General features: G+C 41.6%; 1 protein-coding gene across 1 annotated transcript; it reads left to right on the top strand.

Annotated features, from left to right (window-relative positions):
- The first annotated feature begins 8064 nt into the window (after positions 1 to 8064).
- On the top strand, positions 8065 to 11693 carry LOC113195453 (tubulin alpha-1B chain). Its single transcript, XM_026406982.2, has 4 exons — positions 8065 to 8185; positions 9766 to 9988; positions 10112 to 10260; positions 10532 to 11693. Exons 1-4 carry the CDS (start codon positions 8183 to 8185, stop codon positions 11510 to 11512), a joined length of 1356 nt encoding a protein of 451 aa, XP_026262767.1. The 5' UTR covers positions 8065 to 8182; the 3' UTR covers positions 11513 to 11693.
- Positions 11694 to 13645: the final 1952 nt, after the last annotated feature.

The raw sequence follows: 13645 nt of genomic DNA on the forward strand, positions 1-13645 counted from the left end.
TAATTTATGAAGCTGAACATGTATGATATCCTTTTCTGTATGTGGGTTATTATGTCATATTGCAATAAAAAAATTTATAAAAATTTTTATGAATATCAAATATTATTATTTGTTGGTAACAGGGATTGAATTCAGGGGCACTCAACCACTGAACCACATCCCCAGCCCTATTTTGTGTTTTATTTAGAGACAGGGTCTCACTAAGTTGCTTAGCACCTCGCCATTGCTGAGGAACTCATAATCCTTTTGTTTCAGCCTTCCAAGCTGCTGGGATTACAGGCATGTGCCACTGCAACCAGCCTCAGTCCTTTCTTTTTTTATTTTGAGACAGGGTCTCACTAAGTTGCTTGGAGCCTCACTAAATTGCTGAGACTGGCCTCAAACTTGTGATCCTTCAGTCTCAGCCTCTGGAGTCACTGAGATTAGAGGCACACACCACCACATTTGGTATACCTATTTATTTCTAAACAATAATACCTATGCTGCTATTTCTTGATTTATGAATTTTATTTTACTTATTTGTTAGTACCTGGCATTGAGTCCAGGGGTGCTTTACCACTGAACTACCTCCCCAGTCCTTTTCCTTTTTGTTTTTTATTTTGAGACAGGGTCTTGCTAAGTTGCATAGTGCCTTGCTAAATTTCTGAGATTGGCCTGGAACTTGCAATCCTCCAGCCTCAGCCTCCCAGCATCCCTGGGATTATAAGAGTGAGCCACCGTGCTCAGTTTATCAATTTTAGACATCATCTGTTTACTTTCCAATATGTTAGTTAAAAATTTAGTTATTTTATATTTTTCATACTTTACTTCCCGGTCATCTCTCCAATATCATTTTAATTTAAATGAGCCCAGAGACTCAGGAAGCTCCCAAGATTAAGGCCAGCCTCAGCAACTTAATGAGACTCTGTCTCAAAAATAAAAATTAAAAAGGGCTGAGGATGACCCAGTACTGTAATCCTAATGGTTTGAGAGACTGAGGCAGGAGGATCACAAGTTCAAGGCTAGCGTCAGCAATTTAATGAGGACTTAAGCAACTTATCAAGACTCTTTCCCAAAATAAAAAATACTGGCAATATGTATCAACGATCAAGCATCCCTGGGTTCAATCTCTGGTACCAAAATAATAATAATTAATAATAATAATAAAATATCTCCCATATAAAACAAAGCAGCTGGGGTGGTAGCTCAGTGGTAGAGTGCTTGCCTAGCATGTGTGAGGCACTGGATTCCATCCTTAACATCACATAAAAATAAATAAGTGAAATAAAAGTATCGTGTCCATCTACAACTAAAAAAGTTTTTTTTTTTAATTCTCCCTTTATTGAACATCCTTATCCAGTTATCCCAGTTATTACACTTTCTAATCCCTTAAAGCAAAATTTCAGGAGATTCCCCCAATCCAGTACTGGGGATTTAACCCAGGAACACTCACTAAACAACATCCCCAGTCCCCTCTTTTTTTTTTTTTAAGAGAAAAAAGGATAAATTAGACTTTACTAAAATTAAAAACTTCTGCTCTTTAAGACTCTTTAAGCACAATAAAAAGTTGAACCACATATTGGGAGAAAATATTTGCGAAGCCTATATTTGATGAAGAATGTATCCTGAATATATAAAAATAATAAGAAAACAAACAACGGGGCTGGGGATATAGCTCAGTTGGCAGAGTGCTTGCCTTGCATGTACAAGGCCCTGGGTTCAATCCCCAGCACCACCAAAAGAGAAAAAGAAAACAAATAACATGATATATTTTTAAATGGGCAAAATAATTGAATAATAAGTTAATGAAAGAAAGTATATGGATGCCAAATAAGCATATGAATAGATGCTTACCATCATTATAAAAAAGGAAATTAAAATCACCAGATACCGCTACATACCTATTTGAATAGCTAAAATTAAATTTAAAAGACTGACCATAAAAATGTTGATGAGGATAAATAAGAACTGAAATTTTCATACACTGGTGATGGGAACAGAAAATGATCCAACCACTTTCAAAAACCCTTTGAAAATTGATTAGAAAGTTAAACGTATGCTACCCATATGATCCAGCCATTCTCTTCCTCCGTATTTACTCAGTAGATAAGGATGTCTCTTCCACACAAAGATTTGTCCTGGTATGTTTCATCACAGCTTTATTTGTAATAGCCAAACACTGGAAATTTTGGGGGGTCATTCTGCATCAAGCATGGTGGATAGTACTTGGGAGGGACCCTCTCAATGAATACCAGTGTCTTTCTCCTCTACTAAGCTGCTTATTCCCATCCCCCCAGTACCCCCCCCCTTTTTTTTTGGTGGTGCTGGGGATTGAACTCAGGGCCTAGTGCATGCAAGGCAAGCACTCTACCAACTGAGCTTTATCCCCAGCACCCACCACCCCAGCCCTTTAAAAAAAAATTTTTTTTATTTTTTATTTATTTTTTTTTTTGAGATAGGATCTCCTTAAGTTGCCCAGGCTGGTCTGGAACTCACAATCTTCCTGCCTCAGCCTTCCAGTAGATGGGATTACAAGTATGTACTACTGGGACTGGGGATGTGGCTCAAGCGCTAGCATGCTCGCCTGGCATGCGTGCGGCCCGGGTTCGATCCTCAGCACCACATACAAACAAAGATGTTGTATCTGCTGAAAACTAAAAAAATAAATATTAAAAATTCTCTCTCTCACTCTCTCTTTAAAAAAACAAACAAACAAAAAAAAAAAAAAACAAACAAGTATGTGCTACTGCACCCTGCTCAAGAGGTTCCCCTTGCATTCTATATTCTGTATTGAACCCACCCCAGTCAGGCTTTCCTTTTTTGTTGTTTTTTGTTTTTGTTTTGGGGCACTTAACCATGGAGCCATATCTCCAGCCCTTTTTATTCTTTATTTTGAGACAGGTTCTTGCTAAGCTGCTTAGGGCCTAGGCAAGTTGCTGAAGCTGGCTTTGAACTTTTGATCCTCCTCTCTGCCTCAGCCTCCTAAATTTCAGGGATTACATATGCCCCTGCTCCTGCCTAATCAGTCAGGCCTTCCTTTATCCCTACTGTTCCATTGCAGGTAATTGTGCCAGCAGCTTTCGAAGCTCAGGCAGGAGGATTGCAGGTTTGAAGCCTGCCTCAGCAACTTAATGAGGCCGTAACCAACCTAATGAGATCCTGTCTCAAAATAAAAATAAAAAATTATAAAAGGGCTGGAGGTGGGGCTTAGTGGTTAAGCACTCTTTGGCTCAATCCCTGGTACCAAAAAACAAAACAAATAAATAAATAAAAATAAAATAGACTGAGGATGTAGTATATCCCTAGGTTCAATCCCCAGTACTTGATGAATAGGGGAATCTACCACATAAAGCAGTTTGAGGAAGAAAAATCACATTTGAACCAATAGATGTAGAAAAGCATATGATAAATATAAAACTCTTTCATGATAAAAACCTATCCTTCAATGAGGATAGGGAACTTCCTCCATCTGATTAAAAAAAAAATCTATAAAGACTCTACAGCTAACACCATACTTATTGGTGATAAACCAGTTTTCCTGATAAGATCAGGAATAGGTATGGATGTCCCCTCTCACCATTCCTTTTTTTTTTTTTTTTTTTTAAGTACTGGGATTGAACCCAGGAGCACTTAACCACTGAACCACATCCCCAGGCAATTTTGAGACAGGGTCTCACTAAGTTGCTAGGATCTTGCTAAATTGCTGAACCCTGAATCTCTGGGATTACAGATGTGTACAACCATGCCCAGCTCACGCTCCTTTTTAGTTATAGGTGGACACAATATTTTATGTAGTACTGAGGATCGAACCTAGTGCCTCACACATGCTAGCAAGCTCTCTACCCCTGAGCCACAACCCTCATATTCCTTTTTAACACAGTATGCTAGAAGTCCTGGATAATTCAGTCAGAAAAGAAACTAATTGAGAAGAAGAAAACTTTGTTAGCAGATGACATGATAACTCTGTGAAGCCACAGCAACTCTCATTCATTGCTGGTGGTAATATAAAATGGTAGTCACTTTGGAAGACAATTTGACAGTAGTATTTTATAAAACTAAACATACGTTACAATTCAGCGATCATTCACCTTGGTATTTACATAAAGGAGTTGAAAACTAACATTCATACAGACATCTAAATGCAGATGTTTATAGAAGCTTTATTCATAATTGCTACTACTTGGTAGCTACCAAATAACCCTCCAAGATGTAGGTGAATAGATAAGTAAACTATGGTATATTCAGACAATGAAATATTATTTAGAGCTAATCAGAAATGAGATATCAACTTACTGTTTCCTAAATAAATCTGAAGATGGGTGGTTTTAAGATTGGGTCAACAACTTCACAATGTCAGACCACTGAGTTGGGTTGGCATCTCAATGATTATCTGTGCATTAGTCCCTTTTTGGTACCGGGAATTGAACCCAGGGCCACGGAGCCATCTCCCCAGCCCTTCTTTATATTTTATTTAGAGACAGAGTCTCGCTGACTTGCTTAGGACCTCACTAAATTGCTGAGGCTGGTTTTGAATTCCTGATTCTCCTGCCTCAGCCTCCCAAACTGCTGGGATTACATGAGTGCACAATGATGCCCAGCACCCAGCCCATTTTTTATACTTTATTTTGAGACAAGGTATTGCTAAATTGCTCCTAAGCACTAAATTGCTGAAGCTGGCAATCTTGCTGCTTCAGCCTCCCAAGCCACTGGGATTACAAGCATACACCACTATGCTCAACTACATTAGTCTTGGATCTATGCATTAGTCTTAGATCTAGGCATCATATCTTCACAGGACATTTTCAAAGGCAAAAAGAAAGCAAGGAAGAAGAGTGAAACAAAAGGGCAATCAAAAAAAAAAAAAACAAGGGAGCAATCTCTTTTCATCAGGTAGAAAAACCATTCCCACAACTCTCTAGCTGACTTCCTTTTATGTTCCATTGGTCAAAACTAGGTCCAATTGTATAGGAGACCGAGAAAGCAAGTATCTGAAAAAGGGAAACAAGTTTCTTCTCTGGGACTAAAAACATGAATACCCTCTTTTAAAAATGGGGTTCTCTTCAATCCCTAGCACCACAAAAAATGGAGGGGTTCTCTTATCAAGGAAGAAAGCAAAAAGGTGGGTTTTGTAAGGGTAACTGCTATGATTTGGATCATAAATGTTGCCCAAAGGAACATACATTGAAGGCTTAGGTCCCCAGTTGCACTGTGGAGAGAAGTTTAGGTCAGTGGGACATGTCCTTGAAGGACATTTTAGGACCCTGACCCCTTTTCTTCCTCTCTCTCTTTCTGGCTGTCATGAGCAGCAGCTTCTGCCAAGCAGTCCCACCATGATGTACTGCCTTGCCAGAGGCCCCAAAGCAACAATAATATGGACTGAAACCTCCAAAACTGTGCCTAAATAAACTTTTCTAAGTTGATTATCTCAGGTATTTTATTACAATAACAAAAAGCTGACTCACAAAACAACGAGGATCCAGTTACTAAAAACAAAGATAGTGGTTACATAAAGGGAAAAACTTTAAACAAGTAAATAAATGTACAAATAAAGTATTTTCAGATGTTCTGATAACTGTGAAATAACAGGGTGACTGATAACAAGCAGCAGACATATTCTGATGATGAAGTGAACAAAACTGACTAATAGAATTGAATATATGATAAAAAATGGTTTAAGTTAGTAATTCTCATTCATAAATGAAGTTCAAGAAAGTCAATTAAGGGTCTAAAGACAAACCATTTATAACAAAATTAGAACTGAATCCAGTCCTATCTGCAATCAAAGCCAATTTTATTTCCCCTATATCATTTATCTATGGAAAAAGTAGAATATGAAATGGCACATATAAATTTATAACACTGGGATAAATAAAAATAAAGACTAAGTATTTGTAGTTGATGCTTTGATAAGTTGTTACTTGTTATTTTTGTTTTTTTTTCCCTTGTAAAACTGGTATAGTGAAGAAAATACTTTGTAAATTTCTGTTTCAAAACCAAAATATGGAACTATTAAAAATAGTTACTCATTGCTTAGAACAGTAGCCAATGGTCATGATATTATGTAGCAAACATGGGAGCAGCTCAAATTGTAACAAAGGATTTCCCATTGCAGCAAAATCTCAAAGCAGATATTTACAGGCTCTGAAAGAGTCCAAGGAAAGAAAGACTTATATAATCAATTAAAATGCTTCACTTTGGGGTAGTACATATTTATGTTACAAAGATAACCATGTTATATTTGTTAAATATAGATAAAATATATATATATGCATATATAATATAAACAAATCCATCCATGAAGGTTTTAGTATGGGTGAAAAAGGAATATCTGTCCTTTCAGGTACTAGAGGAAACAAAATAAATTATCACTATTCAATATTTTTCTAGCATAAAGATACCATACTAGATTATATTTTTAAAGGTCTCTTAATTCCATTATTCTGTGAAACCTGAAGTACATTAGAGACCTTAAAAAACAAACAAAAAACACTCAGGAACTTACTCATTCACAACAGAGGAATATAAAGATAACAAGACTAGCAAAGCTAATGATTTTAGGAAGGCATCTGGGGAGACATATAGGCCCCTGGGAGCAAATCTCTGCAGTGAAAGCTCTGATTTTCTGCAGAGCCAAGAGGGAGGTGTCTGCTTTCAAATGGCTTTCATCCAGAGCACAGAGCAAAATGGAGTTCAACAGGGTGGTTCCCTAAAATTCATTTTTCTAGTTAACACAAGCTAATTATTTTCAGACTCCTTTTTAAGAGTAATTAAGAGGAAAAAAGAATAAGCAAAAACAATAAATCTGTCCCTTCAAACCAATCTGGGAAATTCAAGCAAATTTGGATTTTGAGTCAAAACCCTGTTAATAGGACTTCAAAAAATATTTGTCAGAAAAAAATAAGAATATCCTCTTTTGCATGCTAGGTTGAAATGGAGATATATATCCTTACAAAATGCACTCACATATTGACAGTGTATATTTGCTACTTGTTTGAAACAATGGGTGAAGGTTTTACCAAATCTGAATTAGATGATAACTGAATATGAACTACAAATTTTTTATTGACTTATGCTTACCTTTTTTGTTATTCTTAGACTAACTTGGGGAGGACATTTTGAATAACAGTTATAGGTTTCAATTTTAAAGTCATCCTTTAACTCTAACCACACCATGAATTTCCAAGGCTGAGTAATGCAGATTTTGGTCCTGGAATATATCCCCCCACACCCCCACCCCGCCTCCGGGAGCAGGGGAGAGAACTAGCCTATTCACTATAATCTGGGCCTCCTTGTAGTAAACTATAACCCATTTTATGCATCATGACATAATGCCAAGCAATCTTCTTTAGAAAATTCTAAATAGCACAAGCAATCCCTTTATATCCTTGCGTGAAACAATTTCACTCTTCATAAATTTCCCTTCTTTGAATCAGCTACCATTTAAAATATTTTTTAATCTTTTTTAAAAGCCCCTAGAGCGGTTGCATAAAGGTGGTGGCTTGCATCTAAAGGTGTGGCCTACACTGCCATGTTAAGAGCCTCAACCTTCCACGCTCAGGTTCTATTCTTTAAATAACTGAAATATTTGTTTCGAGCATTTGGTATCTTAGTTTCGAGAACAAGCCATTACAATAAATCATCCAGGTTTTCTAAAGCTTGAATCCTCCACATTATCAGGTAAGTACAGACGGAAGTAAAGTGAGAAAAGAAAAAGGCAAAACTCACTGACAAACTGGAAACATGAAAATAATCAGCTGAGCTATCCGGACCAGAAATTTCTGCATTTTAGGGTATTTCATCTTTAAAACTGACTGGACCTCTCAGGACTCCCATCCCCCAGGTGGGTTTCTCCCGGTCTCTGCACCCGCCCTGCCCAGCCAGGAAGCGGCGCACTGCAGTCTGCAGCATTGGCGGGCGGATCCGCAGCGTGGCGGTAGAGGCCCCCGCGAGGGGAGGGGGCTCCGAGCGCCGAGCCCGCCTCTGCGGTGGCCAGGCCCGGCGCCGAGTGGACGCCTGTGTAGGGGGAGGGGCTGCGTCCGCCGCGCCGCGCGTGCCCGCCCGCCCCTCCCTAGCCGCTACTTAAGAGGCTCCAGCGCCGCCCCCGCCTCAGTGCGTTACTTACCTCGACTCTTAGCTTGTCGGGGACAGTAACCAGGACCCGGTGTCTGCTCCTGTTGCCTTTGCTTCCTAACTCTTAGCCACCATGGTGAGTGGACCGCGCCGCGGCGCCCTGAGATGTTCGGGAAAACCGGGGGAAAACGAGCGGGAGAGGGCGAAGGGCTTCTAGCTAGAGAGGGCTGGGACAAACGCCATCCAGTTGGAGAGCAAAAGGCGAGGCGGGGGCGGGGGTAGATGAGATCCGGGGACAAGGACTGGGGACCAGATAAAAGGGGGCTACGGGATTTCATCTCGGGCTCGGGGGGTAATGGCGAGGCACCCGCCCCGCGGTATCTGGAGCTCCGTAGCGTTAAACTCTGGGGGCCGGCGCCTCAAGACCCTACCCTTTCCCGCGCGTGCCCTTCCCCCATCCTAAACCCCTCAGGCGGGTGCGCGCAGTCACCCCGCCCTCACTTCCTCCGGAGCGCGAAAAGCGGGGGCGGGAAGGAGCTGGAGACAAAGCGCAGGCGCGACCGTTACCTTCCCGCCCGAGAGCGGCGGGAAATTACCACTGCAGTGTGCGCATGCGCACAGAGGTTCTGCGGCTCCATGACTGCAGGGCGTAGCCCCTGTAACCGATGGAGTTTTCTTAACACAGTACCACACTACGCCCCAGCCTATTAAGACAGTTAACATCTAACAGCTTTCAGAGAACCTGTCTCCACTGCACTAGGAAATCCTGTGGGGAGCAGGTGGTGGCAGTGAAGAATTTGGAGAGAATGGAAATCTGCATTGGGGCCCCTGAGAACAGATGGGGAGGTGCAGGGCTGAGCCCAGTGCCTGCAGGTATTGCGGCATCTGCAGCTGCGCACTCCCGCCTTTGAGCGCAGCAGTGAATTGCTCATTCATCCAGTGCCGCAGAGCCCCACCCCTTGTCCCTGCGGCCAGACATTTTCTTTGCTCTCCTGCCATGTGCTTCCTGTGCTGAGAGCTGTCCGGAAATCTGGCCAACTGTACTGAAGTGGGGTTCTGGGCCTGAGCAATGGGTGGTGGATGAATTTCTCACTGCCCTGTGTTAAAAAGGGGAACCTGACTAAGCATTCTTACAGGTCTCAAAATAGCACTTCTCGATTTAAGGGTCAGAGGGGAAAAAATCATTCTCTACTACAGAAAAAAAAAAAATACGACATTTTGGATTGTTTATTTTATGGTAGAGATTGAGTCCAGTCAGGGCTCATCACTGAGCTGTGTCCCCAGCTCAAATCATTTTTTTTGCAATACCGGAGAATACTCTTCCACTAAGCTACATTCCCGACCTTTATTTTTTTGTTCTAAGACAGGGTCGCCTGAATTTGCCTAGCTGGCTTGGATCACATGTGATCCTCTTGTCTCAGCTTCCTAAATTGATAAGAATTACAGGCATGTGCCTGAAAAAATAATTTGTGGTAGTGGGGGCTTGGAAGCACACCTGTAATAGCAGCGGTTTAGGAGGTTGGCGCAGGATTGCAAGTTCTGGACAACCTCAGGAACTTGGTGAGACCCTGTCTCAAAATAAAAAAGAACTGAGTGTGTAGCTCAGTTGGAAAGTATCCCTGGGCTCAATCCAAGCACCAAAACTTTAAAAAAAATAAATAAATAAATAAAAAGGAATTTGTTTAAATTCCATGACTTCCCCTGTCCTTTCCACAGCGTGAGTGCATCTCCATACATGTAGGCCAGGCTGGTGTCCAGATTGGAAACGCCTGCTGGGAGCTCTACTGCCTGGAACATGGCATCCAACCTGATGGCCAGATGCCAAGTGACAAGACCATTGGGGGAGGAGATGACTCCTTCAACACCTTCTTCAGTGAGACGGGTGCTGGCAAGCACGTGCCCAGGGCAGTGTTTGTAGACCTGGAACCCACGGTCATTGGTGAGTTGTCTGGGTATGTCTTGGGTTCCCCATTGATCACATACACATTGTCCTTCCCACCAGAGTTGAGCGGTTTTGTGCAGGTTATTAAATGATGGGTGCTGGTTTCCTTTTCTTTTTCAGATGAAGTTCGCACTGGGACCTACCGTCAGCTCTTCCACCCTGAGCAGCTCATCACAGGCAAGGAAGATGCTGCCAATAACTATGCCCGAGGCCACTACACCATTGGCAAGGAAATCATTGACCTTGTCTTGGACCGAATTCGTAAACTGGTAAAAACCTTAAATGAATATGTATTTTAAATGGGGTGAGAGGCTCCAGAGCAAGTTGAATGGACTGACCTAATGACTTTGTTCTTTGGTTCCAGCAAAGTGGAATAGGCTGCTTACTATATAATTAATTAGACTTCTATGCCAGTCAGTCCCTGGCTGTAGAATAATTTGTGGTGTGTCTGTTAGCCAATTTTTTAATGCTATCTGGATATGGTCATGATTTAAAGGAATTATGAATAGTTCCTTATTTCCTTTTTTTCTTCCCCTACAGGCTGACCAGTGCACAGGTCTTCAGGGCTTCTTGGTTTTCCACAGCTTTGGTGGGGGAACTGGTTCTGGGTTCACCTCCCTGCTGATGGAACGTCTCTCTGTTGATTATGGCAAGAAGTCCAAGCTGGAGTTCTCCATTTACCCAGCCCCCCAGGTTTCCACAGCTGTAGTTGAGCCCTATAATTCCATCCTCACCACCCATACTACCCTGGAGCACTCTGATTGTGCCTTCATGGTAGATAATGAGGCCATCTATGACATCTGTCGCAGAAACCTTGACATTGAGCGCCCAACCTACACTAACCTTAACCGCCTTATTAGCCAGATTGTGTCTTCTATCACTGCTTCCCTCAGATTTGATGGAGCCCTGAATGTTGACCTGACAGAATTCCAGACCAATCTGGTACCCTATCCCCGCATCCACTTCCCTCTGGCCACATATGCCCCTGTCATTTCTGCTGAGAAAGCCTACCATGAACAGCTTTCTGTAGCAGAGATCACCAATGCTTGCTTTGAGCCAGCCAACCAAATGGTAAAATGTGACCCCCGCCATGGTAAATACATGGCTTGCTGCCTGTTGTACCGTGGTGATGTGGTCCCCAAAGATGTCAATGCTGCCATTGCCACCATCAAGACCAAGCGCAGCATCCAGTTTGTGGATTGGTGCCCCACTGGCTTCAAGGTTGGCATTAATTACCAGCCTCCCACTGTGGTTCCTGGTGGAGACCTGGCCAAGGTACAGCGTGCTGTGTGCATGTTGAGTAACACCACAGCCATTGCTGAGGCCTGGGCTCGCCTGGATCACAAGTTTGACCTGATGTATGCCAAGCGTGCCTTTGTTCACTGGTACGTGGGTGAGGGGATGGAGGAAGGAGAGTTTTCTGAGGCCCGTGAGGACATGGCTGCCCTAGAGAAAGATTATGAAGAGGTTGGTGTGGATTCTGTTGAAGGAGAGGGTGAGGAAGAAGGAGAGGAATACTAATTACCTATTCCTTTCAGCACTGCAGCATGTCACACTCCCAGAACTTCAGCATTAGCTAACAGGCATTGAAGTTTACCAATTAAGATTGTCTTCACTCAATCATGATCATGTCTGTCTTTTTCCATGTGTACCTGTAAAATTTTTCCATCATGTCTCAAAGTAAAGGCTTTAAGGAAAAGTGCTTTGTCTCCTGTGCTTTATTGTAATGCATCCAATATGGAATCACTGCAATACATTGTCAAAGACCCTCACTACCTATCTAGGATCATTTTGCTACCTTGGAGCATAGTGGACTGGGCTCAATCTGGAGCACCAAAGGAATTGAGTGATTGTCAAAATTATAAGTGGTTTTAAATAGCCTATTAATGGCTGCTGTTACCATTACCACACACAAAACCTCAAAAAGACCCTTGAAGTAGAAAAGGGTGATAAGCTGTTTCAGCTCTAAAAATGAGAAAAAAAGTTGCAGGATTTATAGCCCTAGGAGGTATGGTGGCACATTTTACCCCTGTGACTTAGGAAGCAAAGTCTGGAGAAAAAGTTCAAGGTTACCCTCTACAATTTTGCAAGATCCTGTCTCGAAATGGACTGGGGATATAGCTAAGTGGTTGGGTGTCCCTGGGATAGAGAAGAAAACCAAAGATTGAACAATAGGCCGTGTGCATTGGAGAGGGGGGATTGCATTACAAGATGTAATGGCAACAACTGTAAATGGTAGGATAAGGGGTCACACTATGTAACATCTGGCATGATTTGCATTCTTTCAAGCATATAGTTCAATTAAATCTAAAGGTCTGATAATATGTAGCACTTGGCATGGTTTACATTCTTTCAAGTTTATAGTTCAATTAAATCTAAAGGTCTGTTAGAGGGGCTAAGGATATAGTTGAGCCATAGAGAGCTTGCCTAGTATGTGGGAGCCTCTGGGTTGGTGGGTTCAATACTTAGCACTTTTAAGGAAAAAAAAAAAAAAAAAGGATCCAAATAGAGGATTCAACCTTGGAGAAAATTACTTCACATACAAAAAGCACAAGGATAAATCTGAGGATGATGATATTTTGTTTTGTGAGTTTTTTTGTTTGTTGGTACTGGAGATTGAACCAGGGGTGCTTTACCATGGAACTACATCCCAGCACTAATTTATTTATCATTTTCTTTCCTTATTGGTAACAAGGATTGAACCCAGGGGTACTTAACCACTGGGCCACAAGCTATATCCCAGTCCTTTTTACTTATTAATTTATTTTTTATTTGTTCTTTATAGTTATACATGATAGTAGAATGTTTTTTGACATACATATATGGATTATAACTTCCCATTTTTGCGGTTGTACATGATGTGGCATTACACTGATTGTGTATTCATATATGAACACAGGCAAGTTATGTTTGATTTATTCTATTGTCTTTCCTGTTCCCAACCTCCCTCCCTTCCCTTCATTCCCCTTTGTCTAATTCAATGAATTTTTATTCTCCAACCCCCCCACCCATTGTAGCATCTGCATATTAGAAAACATGTTCGGCCTTTGCTTGTGGGAATTGGCTGGCCTTTTATTTTTTACTTAGAATTTTTAGACAAGATTTCACTAAATTGCCGAGGCTAGCTTTGAACTTGTGATCCTCCTTCCTCAGCTTCCTGAGTTCCTGGGATTACAGGCATAGGCCAGCATTCTGGCTGTTCTCCTTCTTGAAGACACTATTAAAATAGGAGGAGCCCAGGGGCTTGGAATGTGGCTCAAGTAACAGTGTGCTGTGGTAGCACGCTTGCTTGACATGCGTGAGGCACTGGGTTTGATCCTTAGCACCACATAAAAATAAGATAAAGATATTGTGTCCATCTAAAACTAAAAAGTAAACATTTAAAATAGGAGGAGCCCAGTGCCTTATTCTACAGGTGATAGATTTAATCAGTAGAGAGCAAAGGAAATAGTATCACAGTTCTGTGTCCTGCCTTGTAGGACTGGAGCCGTAAATATTGTTTGCTAAAAAACAAAGGAAACTGGGTCCCCCACCCCAATGTGGGGGACCCAGGATGTGATTTAGACTAAAATGCTTGAGTAAGGCCTTTTTCTCCACTCAATCCCACCAAACTCATAGCAAATTCTTTAATGTCCTGCAGATGGCACCACTAAC

This window comes from Urocitellus parryii, chromosome 5 (genome assembly GCF_045843805.1).
Source record: "Urocitellus parryii isolate mUroPar1 chromosome 5, mUroPar1.hap1, whole genome shotgun sequence".
Lineage (NCBI taxonomy): Eukaryota > Metazoa > Chordata > Mammalia > Rodentia > Sciuridae > Urocitellus > Urocitellus parryii.